The sequence below is a fragment of the Dermacentor andersoni genome, chromosome 2 (assembly GCF_023375885.2).
Source record: "Dermacentor andersoni chromosome 2, qqDerAnde1_hic_scaffold, whole genome shotgun sequence".
Taxonomy (NCBI): domain Eukaryota; kingdom Metazoa; phylum Arthropoda; class Arachnida; order Ixodida; family Ixodidae; genus Dermacentor; species Dermacentor andersoni.
Window position 1 is genome coordinate 89,837,034 of NC_092815.1, and position 16,995 is coordinate 89,854,028.

General features: G+C 47.2%; 1 protein-coding gene across 1 annotated transcript in view; it reads left to right on the plus strand.

The window, feature by feature from the left end:
* The window catches only part of LOC126541650 (cell adhesion molecule 4-like), a 355,930-nt gene that overhangs the window by 307,886 nt on the left and 31,049 nt on the right, over window positions 1-16,995 (plus strand). The window contains exon 4 of the mRNA XM_050188504.3: window positions 16,856-16,989. Coding sequence (XP_050044461.1) covers window positions 16,856-16,989 — 134 coding nt within the window. The remainder of the gene's footprint in view (window positions 1-16,855; window positions 16,990-16,995) is intronic.

Consider the following 16,995-nt stretch of genomic DNA (forward strand, 5'->3'; position numbering starts at 1 on the left):
GAAGCAGCGCAGTATTTACTGCGCATAATATTACACCAGTGATCACTTCACTGCTTCGCACTATGGGTGCAAATATAGCTTTCTCTTCTTTTCCTAACCAAGAAATTATTATTTACTGTGCCAACAACTTTCAGCAAAACTCTCGCAAAACACTATCTCGGCAAACGCGATCCCACACCAATCATCAGGTAAGCAAGAAGAGTGCCTAATTCTCTTTGAGCCAACTCAAGCCATGGGATGCGACAGTTAACAAATAAAAGAAAGCTAGAAAGAAATTCTAGTAAGCAAAAAAAAAAATGATTAGTTTACACATATTTTTACATATATTTACGCGTTCAGTTGACAGATTTTTCTGCATAACAACTGCTCTTATGCCATATTTCTGTTTTAAGTTATGCCTTGTATTTTATATGGCATATGTTTTCTTTTTTGTATGTTTTGTTCTTTGTTTTTGTATGCATTTTCTTTTGCTTATTTTTCACTTATACCATCTATCTCTTATACGCTTGCCGTGTTTCTGCTTACCATTCTTATCCTTTTTCATGCCAGGTTTGTCACGTTGTTTTCAATGTATGAGCCACTTATTTAATACTACCGGTCCAATTCTTTTTTCTTTTTTCCTTTCTTTCTTTTCTTCCTTTTACCTTCTCTCTGTCGTTCTCTTTTTTTTTATTAATTATTTGCTTCGATGTGTTTGATTTTGACCCTCTCTGTCAATGTTTTTTTGTATTTTTTTATCTATGATTAGGTATGTGTATTTTGTCTCCGTATCTACCTTTGCCCCCTCACTTCTGCAATGTACAACTGTACCTTGAGGGTATAATAAATAAATAAATAAATAAATAAATAAATAAATAAATAAATAAATAAATAAATAAATAAAAGGTAAAAGTGGACATTGCCGAGTTTGTCGCCGTCATCCCATTCATTGTGGGTGCTGACCCGCTCATACGAAGTAAGCCAGTCCTCGACTTCGTGCTCGTAGGTACCGTTGAATATGACAGGGTCTAACTGTCTTGGCACTCCAGAGCAGGCGACCACCGGTGGTGCGGGGGCACCTTGCTGTGGCACGTCGGCAGGCACTGCCAAGACGGGGGGGGGGGGGGGGGGGGGCGAGTCCGGGTGCGGAGTTCCGGGATGAAAAAATGGAACCAGCACCTCCACCAATAGATAGCGTGTGTTTAAGGATAGATGCGCTCGGCGTTTTGTATGAATGCCCAGAAAGAGACAACGGCCGAGCGGGACGAGCACGAGCAACAACAACAACAACAACCGTCGTCTTCCTATTTGTCTTCTCCTGGCGCCCGTATTTCTCACTACAAAATAAATAAATAAATAAATAAATAAATAAATAAATAAATAAATATTTTCGCTCACGAGAATAAACAGTTATTTTTGGGAGCAATAGAAAATGACTGTAAGCGGCGTAGAAAGAGCGGAATCAGGCGGCGGAGGTGGACGAACGCTGGCCCGACAAAAATATTCGTGGCTGAGCATATGTATTTTTGCTGGCTCCGATACTCAACGCTGAATCATTCTGTGATGGCATAAGTACAATGGTTACAATTTAGTAAAGCAATGAACGGCGCTAGTTGGTGGACGTTCATGGTTATGTTGCGCTTAGGTGTTGCACTGACGAGCATCGCTACGTACGTCCGCGTCTTGTCCCTTGTGTTCGTCAGTGTAACGCTAAGCGCAATATAATCATGAACGATTGACTTCAGACGATTAGTGTCCCTCCTTTAGAAAGTGTTGCGTAGTTGGGTCGCTGGCAAAACCGAAAAGGCTGCATTAAATTTCAGGCCTTGCACAGCGAAATGCAGCTTTGTTTGAACGGTGGTCTCGGAACAGACGGCGGAGGACACAAAAGTCCCACAAACGAACGTCATTGTACTTATCTTTAAATGGCTTCTTCCCCCCCCCCCAGTTCTATAGCCGGCCTACGGCAACTCCCAGTCTAGCATAGCATGAATGCCGTATGTACTGCATGTAAAGCTGATTTTCGTCGGTGAACAGCGAAGCACGGGCATGTGTTAATGACCACACATCCATAAATCTAATCGCGCCTTGATCAGCAAGTGGTACTCGATTATCGCGGTGTGCGCAATGTATACAGAAAAAGTGTGCATGAATTGGGACACTTCATTATCTAAATAAACTAATATTAAACTACGAGTCGTCTGGTAGGACTTTTTTATCTGCAAGTGCAGGTAGTGCATTTTCGCAAGTTAAAGTCTCGCATTCGCATTATCAACCGCCGTGCGCGCATACAGTCGCGAGAGAGTGCTTGATTGCCGCTCCTAAGGTTACGCGGCGCCATAGTGCCTTCGGCGAAACAAAAATATCAGCCGCATAGGGAAGTGAGAAGGGGATCGAGAAGTAGAAGCACACTGCAAAAGAGCGGGCAGTTACGTGCATCCGAGAAAGGCTCACACTCTCTCCCATGACTCCACTGCCAAACGCAGCGGGAAACACGGCCGAAAGCTTGAAAGACTCGGGCACGCCGCATCCATGTTTAACGCAGCAGCGAGAGGTAGCGAGGTCGCACCTCGCCGTTGCGAGAGAGGGGAATTGAGGCAGTTAACACAACACCGGGGGACGGACGGCGAACGCCAGAGCACGGCAACGTACATTACGAGAGGGAGCCGAACGCGACGCACAATAGGCGACTACAGTAAGCACGCCGAACGCGAAGCGCAACACGCGAGGACAGTAAAACAGCCTCGAGTCGCACGGCAGCACACCAAGGACGCTCCTCGCGCAACACGCAAAACTCGTTTGGCTGGTTAACTCTTCCGGCGTCGTCAACGTCAGCAGTGGGATTAGAAGCAAACACGCGCTGTGCGAGCCGCGTGTGCGTCCCTGCGTGCGTGCGTGGCGCCGTGCTGCGCTCTTGAGCGCGACCAAACTGGCGACTTTCTCCGACGTGGCCCACGTTGGGAAAGTGCGGAGAATGCTCGTCGCGACGAGGGTGGTGGGAGGAGGAGCAGGAGGAGCAACAAACATCACGCGCCCGAGGGCGAACCACGCGAACGCGGTGGTGTATCCAACTCCGCGAGCTCCGCACAACAAAGCCTGCAGCCAGCAACGAATCCGGAAAAGAAGACGCGCATTGCGTGCACCGACTGACCCGGTCGATTAGGCCTAACTGGGGTCATTGGGTCCCAGGGTGCCCACCACGCGAAGGGTCCCGTGCCGCCATTATTCTTGATAAACGCTGCCACAGCGGAGCGCTGCACCGCGAGTTGCTCTCGCGGCCTGCCGGGGAACGCACCAGACAGAGGTCTGCAGGAAAAGAAGGAAGCGCCGGGGTGGTGACGGGGGGCGCAGAGGTGAGACCCTGCACAGCGGCGCGACGGAGGAGCCGTGCGCTCGCGCGACACCCGCCTCCTCCCCCTCTTTCTCACTCACCCCCGAACGGCGTCAACGGAGAGAAAAGCTCGTGCGGACGTGCTACCGCGCCAGCTCGTCTTTACGAGCGCCAGAGGCCCCGGCCGCGTTGGCTAATCTAGCTCACTTAGCGCGTACAGCGCGCGCCAGCACCCGTTCGCTCGAACGCTGTCGCGCGCTGGAGGTGCGCTCGGTTTAAGCGGGAAGTACTGGGGCCTGCCGCCGCCAGACGTAGAAGAAACAAATGCCGTTCGTGCCTGTCACGAAGTGGCGCACCATGTTTCTTTGCGACTCGTTGGGCGGTGCGCCTCTTTTAACCACCTGGAAAACGTCCTTTTCTTTCACTCTCTCGTTTCGTCCTGTGTACCTCCCGTGTACGATAGAGCGAATGACAGGCTCACAGGAGTGAAAAGGCACTTAGGCTCCTTCGTTTTCTTGCAGATGCCGTACCCCGTCGTTAAGCTCCGTATCATAGTTTGGCTGGTTGCGGAGATGATACTTACCACCAATAGATATTGGTACTTAGCTTAAGCACCTTTGTTTTAGCTGGTCCTTGCTACAGGATGGTAAAATTGCCTAGGCTTGATCATGGGCCTGCACCTAGGCTTCAATGCTCCAAACTTTTAAAAAATATCCCAGCTATGCGTAGTGACTGTAATTCACTGTCTCATATTTCGCACGTATACATGAAACGCAAAAGGCAGAGATGGCCACTACATACTTTACTATAAAATATGATTTTATACATGACTCGTCGAGCGTTCCATCGTAATCGCTGGTGCACGCGTGCCTTCCAGAAAGTACTACACAATTCGTGTCGCGCAAACATTCTGATTACACTGAGTTCGGCGAAAACATACGCCAGAGATAGAATCAACGATAACATGCGAATAAGTTCCAAGTCATGCAAGCGCGTCTAGCGCTGAGCGATAGCCTTGGGTTATTAATGGGTGAGATGGAGTCCCTGCAAAAGAGGGTAAGTAAGTACACGTGGCCATATTAGCCCCGGTAGATCGTTGCAGAGCACTGAAGACATCATCATACTCAATATAATTAGCTTTAGGTAATCGACGCACTCAAGAGGCGCTCGTAAAATTCCCTTCTTACATGAAGCCTCAAACTGCTTGCGTACGAAGGTCAAAGACAACGGCAAGTACCCGGTGCCCCCAGTGGCTCAATCCTGTCCCTTCTTTCTTCTTCCTTTCCCCAGTGTTGGGTAGGCAGTCACACACTTTTCTGGCTAGCATACCTGCCTTCTCTCTTTCTTTTTTGTTCTCACTGTCTCCTGCGCGGTGGACAGCTGGCGTAACTTCCGGATTCGCAGTCCGCGTTTGTTTGCTTGTCCATGCAATAGTTCTGGGACAAGGTAACACACTTTGTGCCGCCGATTTTCACTGCCAGAGCAGCCTGCGCAGAGAGACAGACACATTTCGGTTGGTTAGCCCACGTCGAAAGCAACATGCGAAGGCGGCATGAAAATTGTCAGTGTAGATGACCGATTGCGCGCCTATTCGGGCCGAAGTATACAGGTATGCTTTGCCCAGCGTATATAAATACGCGAAACGGTAAAGATTGTCTGCATCATCGTCATATTCTCTTACACCCATGCAATGACTACATTATGTCACCAGCGCTGCCCTACCATGCACTGTCAGCCAGGGTATCCTTTCCGCATCTGCCATGTCAGCGTGAGAGTCTGCAGTCCCCCAGTCGTGCCTGGACGTTCTCATGCTCTAAATTGCACCCGCCCATCGGGATGTGTAAGATGTTCGCCGTTCTGAAAAGACAAGCACGACCACTTTGAAGGCTATTCAACTACTTGCTCCTGCGATGGAAGCTACTTCACTGATCACTTCAACTATACCAAAGAATAACGCTTATATAATTGATCGCATTTGTCTAAGCAACAGGCTAGCGGCGTGTCGTACTAATTTGAGCTTTGAATCCAGCCTATCAAAGGCCTCCAATTAAATTTAATTCTGAGCATTTACGTCCGAAAACCACGATCTTCTATGAGGCACGCTGTGTCGGGGGGTTCCAGATTTTGACCACTTGGTTTTCTTCTCTTTTTTTTAACTTGCACCCAAGGCACAGTACAAGTTCATTTTTGCCTTCCGCCCGCATCGGAATCCGGCAGCCACGGCCCAGATTTGATCCCGTGACCTCGTGCTCAGCAGCGCAACGCCATAGCCACTGCGCTACGAGGTGGATACAAAGACATCCACTTCCATTACCTCGACACACAGACACAAGAAGAATTGGTCTCTCCGCATCTTAAATCCTGAGGGTCGGGACATTGGCCTCGTGTCACCGCTAAAATATCACTAGCTTCAATCCCTGTTCCGTAATTAACGGCTACATTATTGACTTATTTTATCTTTCTGTGCTCCAGGTTATCGCGTTCAATTATTACGCAGCAATTTCTTGCACGACCATTAAACTTTTTCGGCCAGCGCTCGCGATCGCGCGAAAAGAGGTCGACGCAGTTCAGGGTTACATTTACAGAGAGAGAGAGTTTTTACTGAGAGGAAAGAGAGAGGAGATCGACCGGAGCTAGAGCGCTCTAATCTGGATTAAGATATCCCGTGGTATGAACGGGGATCTTGTGAATTTTGCCAGCAGGCCCGTCCACGCGGGCACTCGTCGTCATGGGCCAGAAGGTTACACCCCCGGGAACCCGTCTTAATCACACCGGCTCAGTAATACACAAGCCGCTCACGCGCGCGCTCGCCTGGACAGTTATCCCATTACGGTCTCTGCCCCGCCTGGGCGCTGCGCCAATGGTGGTTCCTGCTCCTGTTACACCAACGCGGGCTGATGGTGCGAGACATCTCTGGGACCGGCGAGAATGATGTGTCTCGTTGGAAACACGATCCTGGGTATACCGCGCGCCGCTGCGTGGTCTCGGAGAGATGCACCCACCAGCGGAACGTGTTTGCACAGCGTCCTCTCGGGGAGCCGCATCTCACTTCGGGAAGAGTATACACAGCCTGCGGTGGGAACGTGAGGGCCGCTGCTTGGGAGTACGCGTGTATCTCGCGTACCGCACTCCCGCCAACGGAAAGCTTCCTATTAGCCCCCCTCCCCCCACTCCCACGCACACACAAGGATAGCATTTGTCGCATTTGCTCGTTGGAAACTGCTGATGAAGCTGACAACTATTCGCACCTCGCTTCGTTCTGCCAGTTGTCGACGCTTTCGTACACAACTGATACTGACCACGTATAACATCAGCAGTTAATTACCAACTTCGACAGATTGTGCGCAGCTACACGGACTAAAGAAAGAAATGTAGCACAAGAAGGCAGGTCCAAATGCTAAATAGAATATTACGTGAATATCTTTCATCAAGTGACCTCAACTCCAATCCGTAATTGTAGTCTCAGTAAGAGTACATTGGTCAACGCTGATCCTCTCATCCTCTTGCGAATATCAGGTACTATATGCTGCTCTTGCAGGCGTAGTTGATGAGAATAGAATAGATTTCACTATAAAGTGGCGTTAACTTTATCAAAAGTGGAGCGAAGGAAATCCGGCGTTCCCCGTATATATAGAAACGTTGTTTTTACATTGTCATCCGCAAGCATGAAGTGTCACGTGGAATCACAGAAATCGTTAATGAAAGAGCCCCAAACCATTATCACTATACGCATGTTGAACTATAGCCAATAAAAATAAAAGTAATCAAAAAAATGGCCGCGAATAAATATAGTGGCGCGATTGTGTTCGTCCGAGTATGCTCGCGTCCCATGTAAGCTCGATGATTTCGTCGTGTCATGTTGTTTCATACGCATGCTTCCAGCGACGAGCGCATGTGAACATTTATAAGTACCTCCCCGTGCCTTATCACAAGCACCGCAGTTCGTGCAAGTTCGTAATGCAGGATTCGGTGTAGATCTAGCGCACGAAAGACGAGCGACTAAAGGAGATGCAAGTACAATGACACGCACCTAATGAGTATCGCTGTCTATCCATTTATACTTGTTTACTTTGTGTCCTTGTTTACAGGATCAATATGGAAGTGCTCTTATGAACCTGGGGCAATAATGACAATTTTTTTTTGCGCCAGAACTGTTCGTAATAGCAGGTGCTCATATTAACTTCTCAATTGCTATGTTCAATGAAAAGCTTAATACATCACCGCTAATCATGATATTGAACATAATATTATTGGTGACGGTCAGCCGATAGCAAACAGCTCTTACAAATGAAAAGTTTTGTGGGTTCGGCCCGTGAACCATTGTGCCTTCAAGGCCAGAATTGTAAGAGACGCATAAATACGCAATCTACCTATCCGTTGGGACGTGGTTGTAGACCTTATGAGCGGAATGAATGCGGGTAAAAGCTTCCTTACGCGAGAAAAAACTCATAGTCATGCGTGGATTAGGACGGACTCGTCGATCACTCATCGGGTCCACTATCATGGGACAGGGATTGTCGAGTGTGCCAACGTTTACCCACCGGAAGCAATGGCTGAGCAATGCATTTCGTCGATGGTATCCGCAGACCCCTTACTACCGCCATTAGTGCAGTTCAGCTGTCTCGTCCAACGCCGCTGCACTCCGCAGCTGCGTCGCAGGTCCACTCTATATCGTATAACCTTGTGCAACGCCAACAAATGAAAAATGCGCTAAACTAACACAGTCACAGCTCCGTCGTGGAAGCCTGACATGCACCACCAGCTGGGCCCTCAAATGTGAAACTTTTCTTTGAGCCCCAGGAAAGCCAAAAGCCAGGCTTTGTGTAAAATAGGGGTTCGTTTTACGTTACGTAGAACCTTGTTTTACATGCTATTGTACGAACCAAGGCAGAAAACTCGCCATCGTTCTATTAATCTTTTAAAACGTTTTCCTTTTAGTCGTGCACAGTGGTGCTACAGGCAACGAGTGCTAAGCCGGAACCACCGAAGCAAGTTCTAAAACTCATCCCGGTTGTGGTAAATAAAACCGGCTGAATATAATCAGCTTATAGCGCGCTTTCCTTACCGGATTCTTCTTTTCTAAATTCACTGAGCTCGGTTTGTTCCCGGTATTCTAAAAGTGCGAAATACTTTGTTGTGGCACCTTGATAGAACAAGTTGCCAAAGCGTAATCAGCAACCACTGGCCACGGCGGCTCAGTAATAACTTTCTATTATGGTGCACGAAGTCGCGGAAGCCATTATACCGGTCGCAGCGACAGTGTTCCGATGCTGACACAATCTAAAATCTTTCGTTTACCGTGCTTTGGGTGAAAGTTAAAGAACAGCACATGGTCTAAAACAGCCCGGTACCTTGCCCCCTGCACAGCTTATCTTAAAACCCCATAGTGTTGCTATGGCACATTAAACCACAGGATTTAATATCAACAGCAGCTAACGAGTATGACGCCGGAAACATGAGCAGGCGTGGGAACGGAACAACAGAAAGCTGAGTTAGTTGTTAAGAATTCATAATTCAAAAAGCGGTAAGGCGTGCAGACACGGACACAAAAGAAGAGATCGTGTGTTGAGAAGAGAAGTTGAGAAGAGAATCGTTCGTGTTGTCCACTTCTCTTGCGCCTGTGTCTGCATGTCTTACTCCCCCCCCCCCCCTCCCTTTCTTTTTTTTGCCTGGAAACAGCTTTTCCACCATAGCTTGTGAACAGTGCCAGTGGACACGCAGGACATTCACAGCACTTGAATTAGTATAGTAGTGCTCTACTAAACAGTACACTGCAAACAGGTTATGGTATTGGTCAGTCAAGGTATATTAATAAAAATCCTGCGTTTAAGATTCCATAATAAACATAGCGCAGAACACAGAACTTATCACTGAACTTAATGGGAGCCTCTCCTCAATGAAACAAGTTGCCAAAGCCAAACAGAAGTTGGTGACGCTATCACCAATCGAACTAAGTCCACCGTGTCACAAGGTCCCTCCAAATGGTAATTACATCTGTCCTTAGTACATTTCGTGCTGCACGTTTAGTTACCTGTTGTGTCGGCCACGCCACCATTAAGTTACACTGAGATAAATCTTCGCCGATGTGATCAGTGCTTCCGCTGCTGCGAAATTTTGAGCACTCGGCCATTCCAGAAAATAATGAAGTGACTTCTGGAACAAATACCAGCCATTTACGCAAGAGCGGTGTACGACGTACTTATACAGGGTGTCCCAACCACGGTGTAAGAAGTAGAAGTAGAAACACCGTGGTCCCAACTATCACGCCCCAAGATTTGAAAATATGCAACTACCATGTACTATCAGTGTATCTGTGTTCTTTTTCCAGAATAATCTTAGTGAGAAGTTGTCGCTTGTGGTGTGCATTTCCTGTGTCTTCCTGTTCTCGTCTTTTTCGCGCTATTGCATCAAGATTGACTATGTACCAACGATACCAAAATCGTAATATACAGGGTGCCCCAACTAACATGCACAAATGTTTAAAAATATGCAAATTCAACGTAGCCGGACAGAACCAAGATAATGTTGTTTCCCGTCGCTTGGAGATACTCAGATTAATTTTTGCATTCCACCTAATTGCATAATCAGTCTTAATTGTTTAATCAACTTTTCAAATATTATAGTTAGATTAAATATGCCAATGAGAAAATTGTAGAGGAACGTGAAAAACTCCCGATACAGCACTTTCTGTTGCTGAATAAGTGCTACATAAAAGTGTTCTTGCGAGCGTGAAAGAAGCCCGCGAATGCCCTCAAAATTGCCGCGCGACTGGCCGTTCGAGGCACTTTTATGTAGCACGTGAAACACTTTTATGTAGCATGTATCGAGCAATAGAAAGCTGTATTGGGAGTTTTTCATGTTACTCTACAATTTTCTCATTGACACTTTTCATCTAATTAGAATGTTTGAGAAGTTGATTGATTAATTAATTAAGACTAATGCAATTAGGCGGAACGCAAAATATGATCTGAGTATCTCCAAGCGACGGCAGGCAACATTACCTTGATGCTGTCCAGCCACGTGGCATTTGCATATCTTCAAATCTTGGTGCACGATAGCTGGGTCGCCCAGTATGTATACGTATAACCGACGCGCCGAACGATCCGTACGTGTCCATAGTCAATAGGACAACGTGCGGTGTCAGGAACCGCGAGCCGCGCATGCATATCACCGCCATCTGCGACGGCGAGACCGCAGTTTCAGTCACAAGATAAGTTGCAAGCTGGTCTATGCTTCTGATGATGACAGGCATCACGCGTGATCACTCGGGTGAAGCGAATGGTCGTGCATGAAAGTAGACGCCTAGATCTCGGATTTAAAGTGAATGCCCGTCAGTTCTTTTACAAAACGCTCGACTATTGGGCCTCCGAACTTCTGCTACAATTTATTGAGAAGAACGCAAGACTTATTCCAGTGAAACCTACCTCATTTCTAACCAAAGAGCGGAGCCATTCCCCTGTCTGATAGAACCATTATACTTGTCTCTACATTCATTTTCTTACGTTTGTATAACAGCACTGCTAAGAAACAATGCTTCTTGTATTCCGTTGGTACCTGCGAAACCGTAATACAGAACTAGGTCGCTATAACATGTAACCATTCCAAACTGTTTCTATTTAATTTCTGTAATCAGCCCTCACGATTCGTCAAACATGTTTCGGGCAACCCCCCCCCCCCCCCCCCCCCCCTTGGCCTGTCCGTCACGCGACGTTACAAAATCCGCGAGAACTCCCCATCTGTTATGGCGAGTACAGAGTGATCACGCACTATTAGAACCAACAAAAGAAATATAAATATGTCATGCTCTACGCCTTTTTCGCTATTAGCCCTCCGCTATTAGTCCACTTCGCCTGTCTGTTATGCGACGTCACAAAACCGCGAAAGCTCACCACGTGGAAGTGACGTGTACGCATTAGAGAGTCCTTAATGTGCCGAACAAAACTTCCGTCCGTTCCTCGGTGCAGAAGCATAATGAGGCTCCATTTCCGTTTCGCGGTGAAATTGTTCGTGAATAATGGTGTGGACCAGACTGCGGCGAGGAACGGTCCGCCTTGAACCACACGCTGTGGCAATGTTCTGCGTTGCGCCACTCGCCTTTCAACAGGCAAGAAGACTGGAATGAAGCCGTCAAGAGCGACGACCTTCAAGTGCAGCTTCGGGCTGTCCAAAGGGCCTGTGACAGGGCTGAAGATCACGGTCTTCCGAAATTTTTTTGGAATAGTTAAAGGGGGGCTGCCCCGTTCCAACAAGAATAGAAGATCGCACCCCCCCTCCGCGGCTATCCTGTAGCCATTGTCGATCCCTTCCGACACGTACACGGCATAGCTCTGCGAACTGTTCTTCACTGAGGATCAGCTTTAATGGCATTTTTAACCTTCCGTTGCACGCCGCCGCGATGTTCGACTAGCCGCCGTGAGCCAAGCAATGGATGGAAGCGGGCCAATCGCAGACTCTCGCATCACCCTGCTCACTCGGTTGTGTACTTTCGCTGTGCTTGCTCGACCCCACGGAATCCCTTTCCTCTATTAAGTATTCCTCGCCTCTTGTCAGCCAAATATATAAGAAGAAGCTGTCAAGGTACGCAATTCCATTCGCTTTGAAAGCAAGCAAAATTGATCTCCTATAAATGAGTAGAGCGTTTGAGTGGGCTGTTCAAAGAACTTTGGGGGTCACCGTCAGATGCTTGCGTCGGCGCAAACGTGAATTTGACGTCAAGAGATTGGAATAAAACAGATTGGAATATTTTTCCGTCATAGAACCTTGATGTCGTTCCAATCTTTTCTATTTTTTTTTAATCTGTATTTTATCTTTGACTGCACATTCTACAAAAACAAAGAACAGACGCTTACCTCCAAGGCCCATCGAGCAGAACCTAACCAGCTAACCCCATATGCTTCCCAGCGACGTTCCCTTCAACGCCTCTCGGACGCCAGTGCGCGTGTGCACCACCAATGCAGTCCATAAAATTGCTTCACGGACTCCACTCGCTGCTTTCACGAAGCTGCAGCTAATGAGGAGCGTGTGCAGAAGCGTAACAACGGCTGGCCGTTACACTCCGCTGCCCATTGGGCTTGATTCCTGTAACCTGTTGAATACTTAACCTGAGCAAAGAGAGGGCCCTCCAACCGTCGTTATAGCATACGTTGTTTCGTGTAGCTCCATAGGCGAGAATTTTAATGGCCCTTGAGAAATCACGCAGTCAGCGCTGTTCAATCCCGCAGCCTATATCGTGTAAAACTCAGATAGCGAAAGTACAGTCATGACGAATGGTTGAGGGTTTCGTTCAACCGTGTGTCGTGTGACGACGCCGATTGCGCGGCGCACAGAAGTCTCTTAAAGTTTTGCGGGCGCTCTCTAAGCGAAGCCACATCGGCCGGTCAGGTGTTGCCCAACGTATGGAAACCATTTGGGATGTCGAAACGGCCATCAGAGAAAGAAGTGCGCCAACATCTCGTCTTGTGCGCCAGCATACTCATGGTGTTCTTAAGGTAGTGTTGGTTGATATGGTATCTACAGGGTGGCTCAATACCTCGCTTCTCTGTGCAGGAGGCGGCACTGACCTAGGCACCCTAATGATATCCAGTAAACAGCTCCACCGCCCTATTCCACCTCCCCGACTTCCTAAAAAATAGACAGATAAAAGAAACGTCCGTGTAAGCGGCGCTAGGTGTGAAAAAAGCTTCCGATAATACCCTACTGCTTTTTTTTTTTTTTTTTAATGTAGAGAACAAGAAATTGAAGCTTTTTTTTCTCACTCTTGCGTAATATATGTAATCTTGTTAGCTTTATAATTCAAAAGGGCAAATTTTCTTGCTTTTCATAAAGTCAAGAAAGAGCCCTGTCGGATATAACTATAAAAACTGTGCCACATCGTTTTTCTCAATCCAACTTAGGCTCGATTGCCAACAGAAGCGACCCTGATAGCACTGAGCTATTATCATCACAAAATATGTAAAACGCAAGCGTTTGATTATTTCGAAGCTGTCACTTTTAAGAAAAGTTCCTCGCGTCGTTACATTGCCTGAAGCGATCATTCACAGCGCTGTTCATCAATACGGGATCTGGGGATCAAAATTTTGTTCTTGCTCGCTTCCTCCGAAACTGGCGACACACGACAGAACAGCGCAGTTACATACTTGCCTTTTGCCAACCGGTCACAGCGCGCCTATTGCGACAAAGCACAGCGTGAAAGAGTCCTCAAAAGTCATGGAGCTAGTCTAGTTTGGCAGTGTATTCATCTAATCTTGGAAAGGTAAAATTTAGAAGGAGGCCTTTGTGAGATTTCTACGCGTGAACGTTCTCAAAAGCGCTCTGTAGCAGTTTTCGATGACAGCCATTTCTGCACGTGGCAGTCTGTGAACCAAGACGGACCAGCTGACGACAAAGGCCTGCCAAGGGCGAAGACAACACATCTTTCCAGCCTGAGACAATGAAATATTCAAGACACCGGACGTTCTAAACGAGAACGCCATTATCCCGCAGGCTCTCCTTCACACCCCTGTCTTTGTATTCGTTCATTCCCCAGTTTGTTTCATATTTTTTTTCTTGAACTCTGTTTTCTAAACTCGCCTCCAAGTACCTTCATTTCCTCGGCAGCACTCTTGATAGCGTGAGACCACGTTTTCTTAATGTTATGATAGGAAGAAAATTCGTTAATTAACGTCAGAAACGACGAGATCGGTCGTTTGCTTGCTTTGTCTCAGTTTGTTGCTCCTCCATTTCTTTTTCTTTTTTTCGTCCCTGCACATTGGTGTACTTTCTTTGTGCTCTGTCCGTTAGGTGATTCTTTATTTTTTAGTCTTTCTCGGTAACGAACAGCCCGTTTTCGTTCCATAAGTAATAATACGAAAGGCGAAAGCAACCACACAAACTGGTTCTTTGCACGAACTGTGCAGCCTAATATAATAAGCAACAACTTCGAAGTCGTGCACCTCAGGCAGGCAAAAAGTAAAGCTAGCTTCATTAGAAAAAAGAAAGAAAACCACGTGGTCGATGCAAAACAAGAAGAAAGAAGCAGTTCCCGTGGTGGCTTTCTTCATGCATTTTGGCTCGAGAGTTTCGGAAACAATGTGTAGGTGCGCGCCGTGGCCGCGCAAGAGAATGGACAGCGAAGATTTAAAAAAAAAAAAGGACGAAGGCAAAAACGTACCAGCTTTTCGTTGAGCCAGGAACGCCGGGCGGTGCTGTCTGCGCTTTGTCTCATCGGCGCACCGAAGTGATGTTTCTGACTGGCAGAAGATTCAACCACCCCGCAACCTGCTTTCTCTCTCTCAGCCTTCTCTCAGTATCCATTCCATAGGGTGTGTACACACCTTCTTTATTGTTTTGCTTTACCTTTTTCTTTCTTTCTTGGAGTAGCCAGTTTTTAATAACGAAGGCGCTTGAAGTGATGGAAGCCGTTGGTTCGACCGAGGTCCACCCTGTTTGTCGCGTTTATTTATTTTATTTATTTTCAATCTCCGTTAACACTACGGCGGGTGTGGCTCGGTGGTTCTCGCCGGCTCTTTTGTTTTCGTCTGCTGGACCCATCTTCTTGCTGGCAGACGATGAAGTATCATGGAGTGCTGACTTAGGTTTTTTTTTTTTTCGTTACCAATTAACTGCGCTGCATTTTCTGCCCTCTTATTCATATTTGGCATGTTGATTTTTGCTGAACAGGCTTGATTCTGTTACTAGGGCGTATACATTAAAAAGCAGTAGCGTTTTCTTTTACTTTCTTTTTTCTAAAGTAAGTAAATTACCAGAGGGAGCATGACCACCAGAGTGCGCCAGGGCGAACACTCCTAAGTGTTCGCTGGAAGGAGAATTTAAAAGAAAAGAGAATTTTGAGAGCTAATGCTGCACCAGCTTGTGGTTCGTGGCTAAGATAAGCGTTAAATAGAGAAGCCTGGGCACGCAAGCCTTTGATAATAGAGCAATTATTAAGTTTGGCGAAGGAAGAATGTGCAAAACAGGGACGCTTAGCTCCTTTATTTAATGAAGGCGACCGGCGAAGTTTGCGGAACGGGAAGACGTCGGCAAAGGAAAAGGTGCGGTGTTTAATTCGTATACGTTTACATGTGTACAGGCGTGTGCATGCGTGTGTTGAAGCATGCAGACATGTACACGAAAAAAGCGTTCGGCTGCTAATTAGCTTGCGTTCGGAAATGGTGGCAAGTTGCTGCTATAACTATGAGTGTGGTGTTTAGCCTTTATAACCTATGCGTAAGTAGTACGAAATAGAGTGAATAACGCGATATTTCCTTTTCGACCGTTTAGAAGGAAGGTCCTTGCGAGCAATAATGGGGAAAATAGAAGGCGGGAAAAGCAGCTTGCCTCTCACATGCCACTTGAGGCCCGAGCGAGGTTGAAAGACGAGAGACGAGAGAGAGAGAGAGAGAGAGAGAAACTCAGAGGTGATCATGAAATAGCATGAGCTGAGCGCTTGCTGCAGAAAAACCTACAAATCTCTCAGGAGATCCACGGACTTCACAAGTCCTCGCACATTAGCATTCAGGCGCAGTGGATACAGGAACATGATCGCAATTGCTTCAACGGCATGGCAGTCCAACCGGCTCGATCACCTGCGTCATCTAGGACACCTTTATCGATTCTGTCGTATCACCGTGCTCTCTACCAAAGCAATGAATTTTAGCCTCCGAAGTGACACACGTGCCTTGATTTCCCTCTGGTGGCTGCTTTCTTCCCCTTAGCGTTAGCCGGGCGCAGGAAGTATCCCCTCAGATACTTCGGGCTGGAGTTACGCTTGCGCCACGCGTTACCTAGGCTTGGAGATCGACGAAAGACGACCAAGGAAGGCACCCCAAGTGCGCAGCTTCTGTGACAACGTCAGGTACTCGGCACTTGCTTTGTATGTGGCTTGGAACAAGATCGTAAGAAAGGCTGGTCTGAAGCCAAACCTACCTGAAAACTACAACCGTTGGGTGATGGACAATAAGTTTGTGGAAATGCTGTCGCAGTTCCTGCACGATGCAGAGTTCGAAACCTTTTATTTGACTTTCTTTCATTTCCTGTCTCCCTAGCGGCTAATCCTCCCAAATATATACTAAAAAAATACAAGTCCCGGATTTTCTTTTCTTTTTTTTTTTACGATAAGCTTTGTGGCTTAAAGCACAGCGTTCGTATCAATGAAGAATTTTGTTCATTGGAACAATTTCTTATTGGCTGGTTGTTTTCGCTACCGTACTGGTTACCATCATGACTGGACAGTGCCCATTCCTCCGAAGTTTCGTTGCATATATTAACCTTTTAATTCATAGGCGTCGGGGGCCCCAAATTGGAAAGGCTGTTTCTTTCTGAAAATTGTTTGTCATTGGCCGAACGCTTTCGCTAGCACCATGTTGGCTATCATGATTGGCCGGCACTTGCCCTAGCTTGCGAAATCTTTTGTATATCGTTCACAGGTTCGTTCCCTTCGATCCTGCTCCTTGCGTGTCGCCCGCAGCGCGCCCTAGGGATGCTTACATTGATGTAACCGAGGCACTGCTTGTGAATCGGCGTCGACTCTGCTTCACTTACATTTTTTCGAATGTTTCCGTCTTACAGTGCTGCCCGAGGAAGGACCACTGATGGAAGGCTTCCAGCCCCGTTACCAGGTGGGCGACCAAGTCAACATCACCTGCTACTCCCGGCCTTCCAAACCCATCGCTACGCTCAAGTGGTTCGTCAACAACAATGCCGTAAGT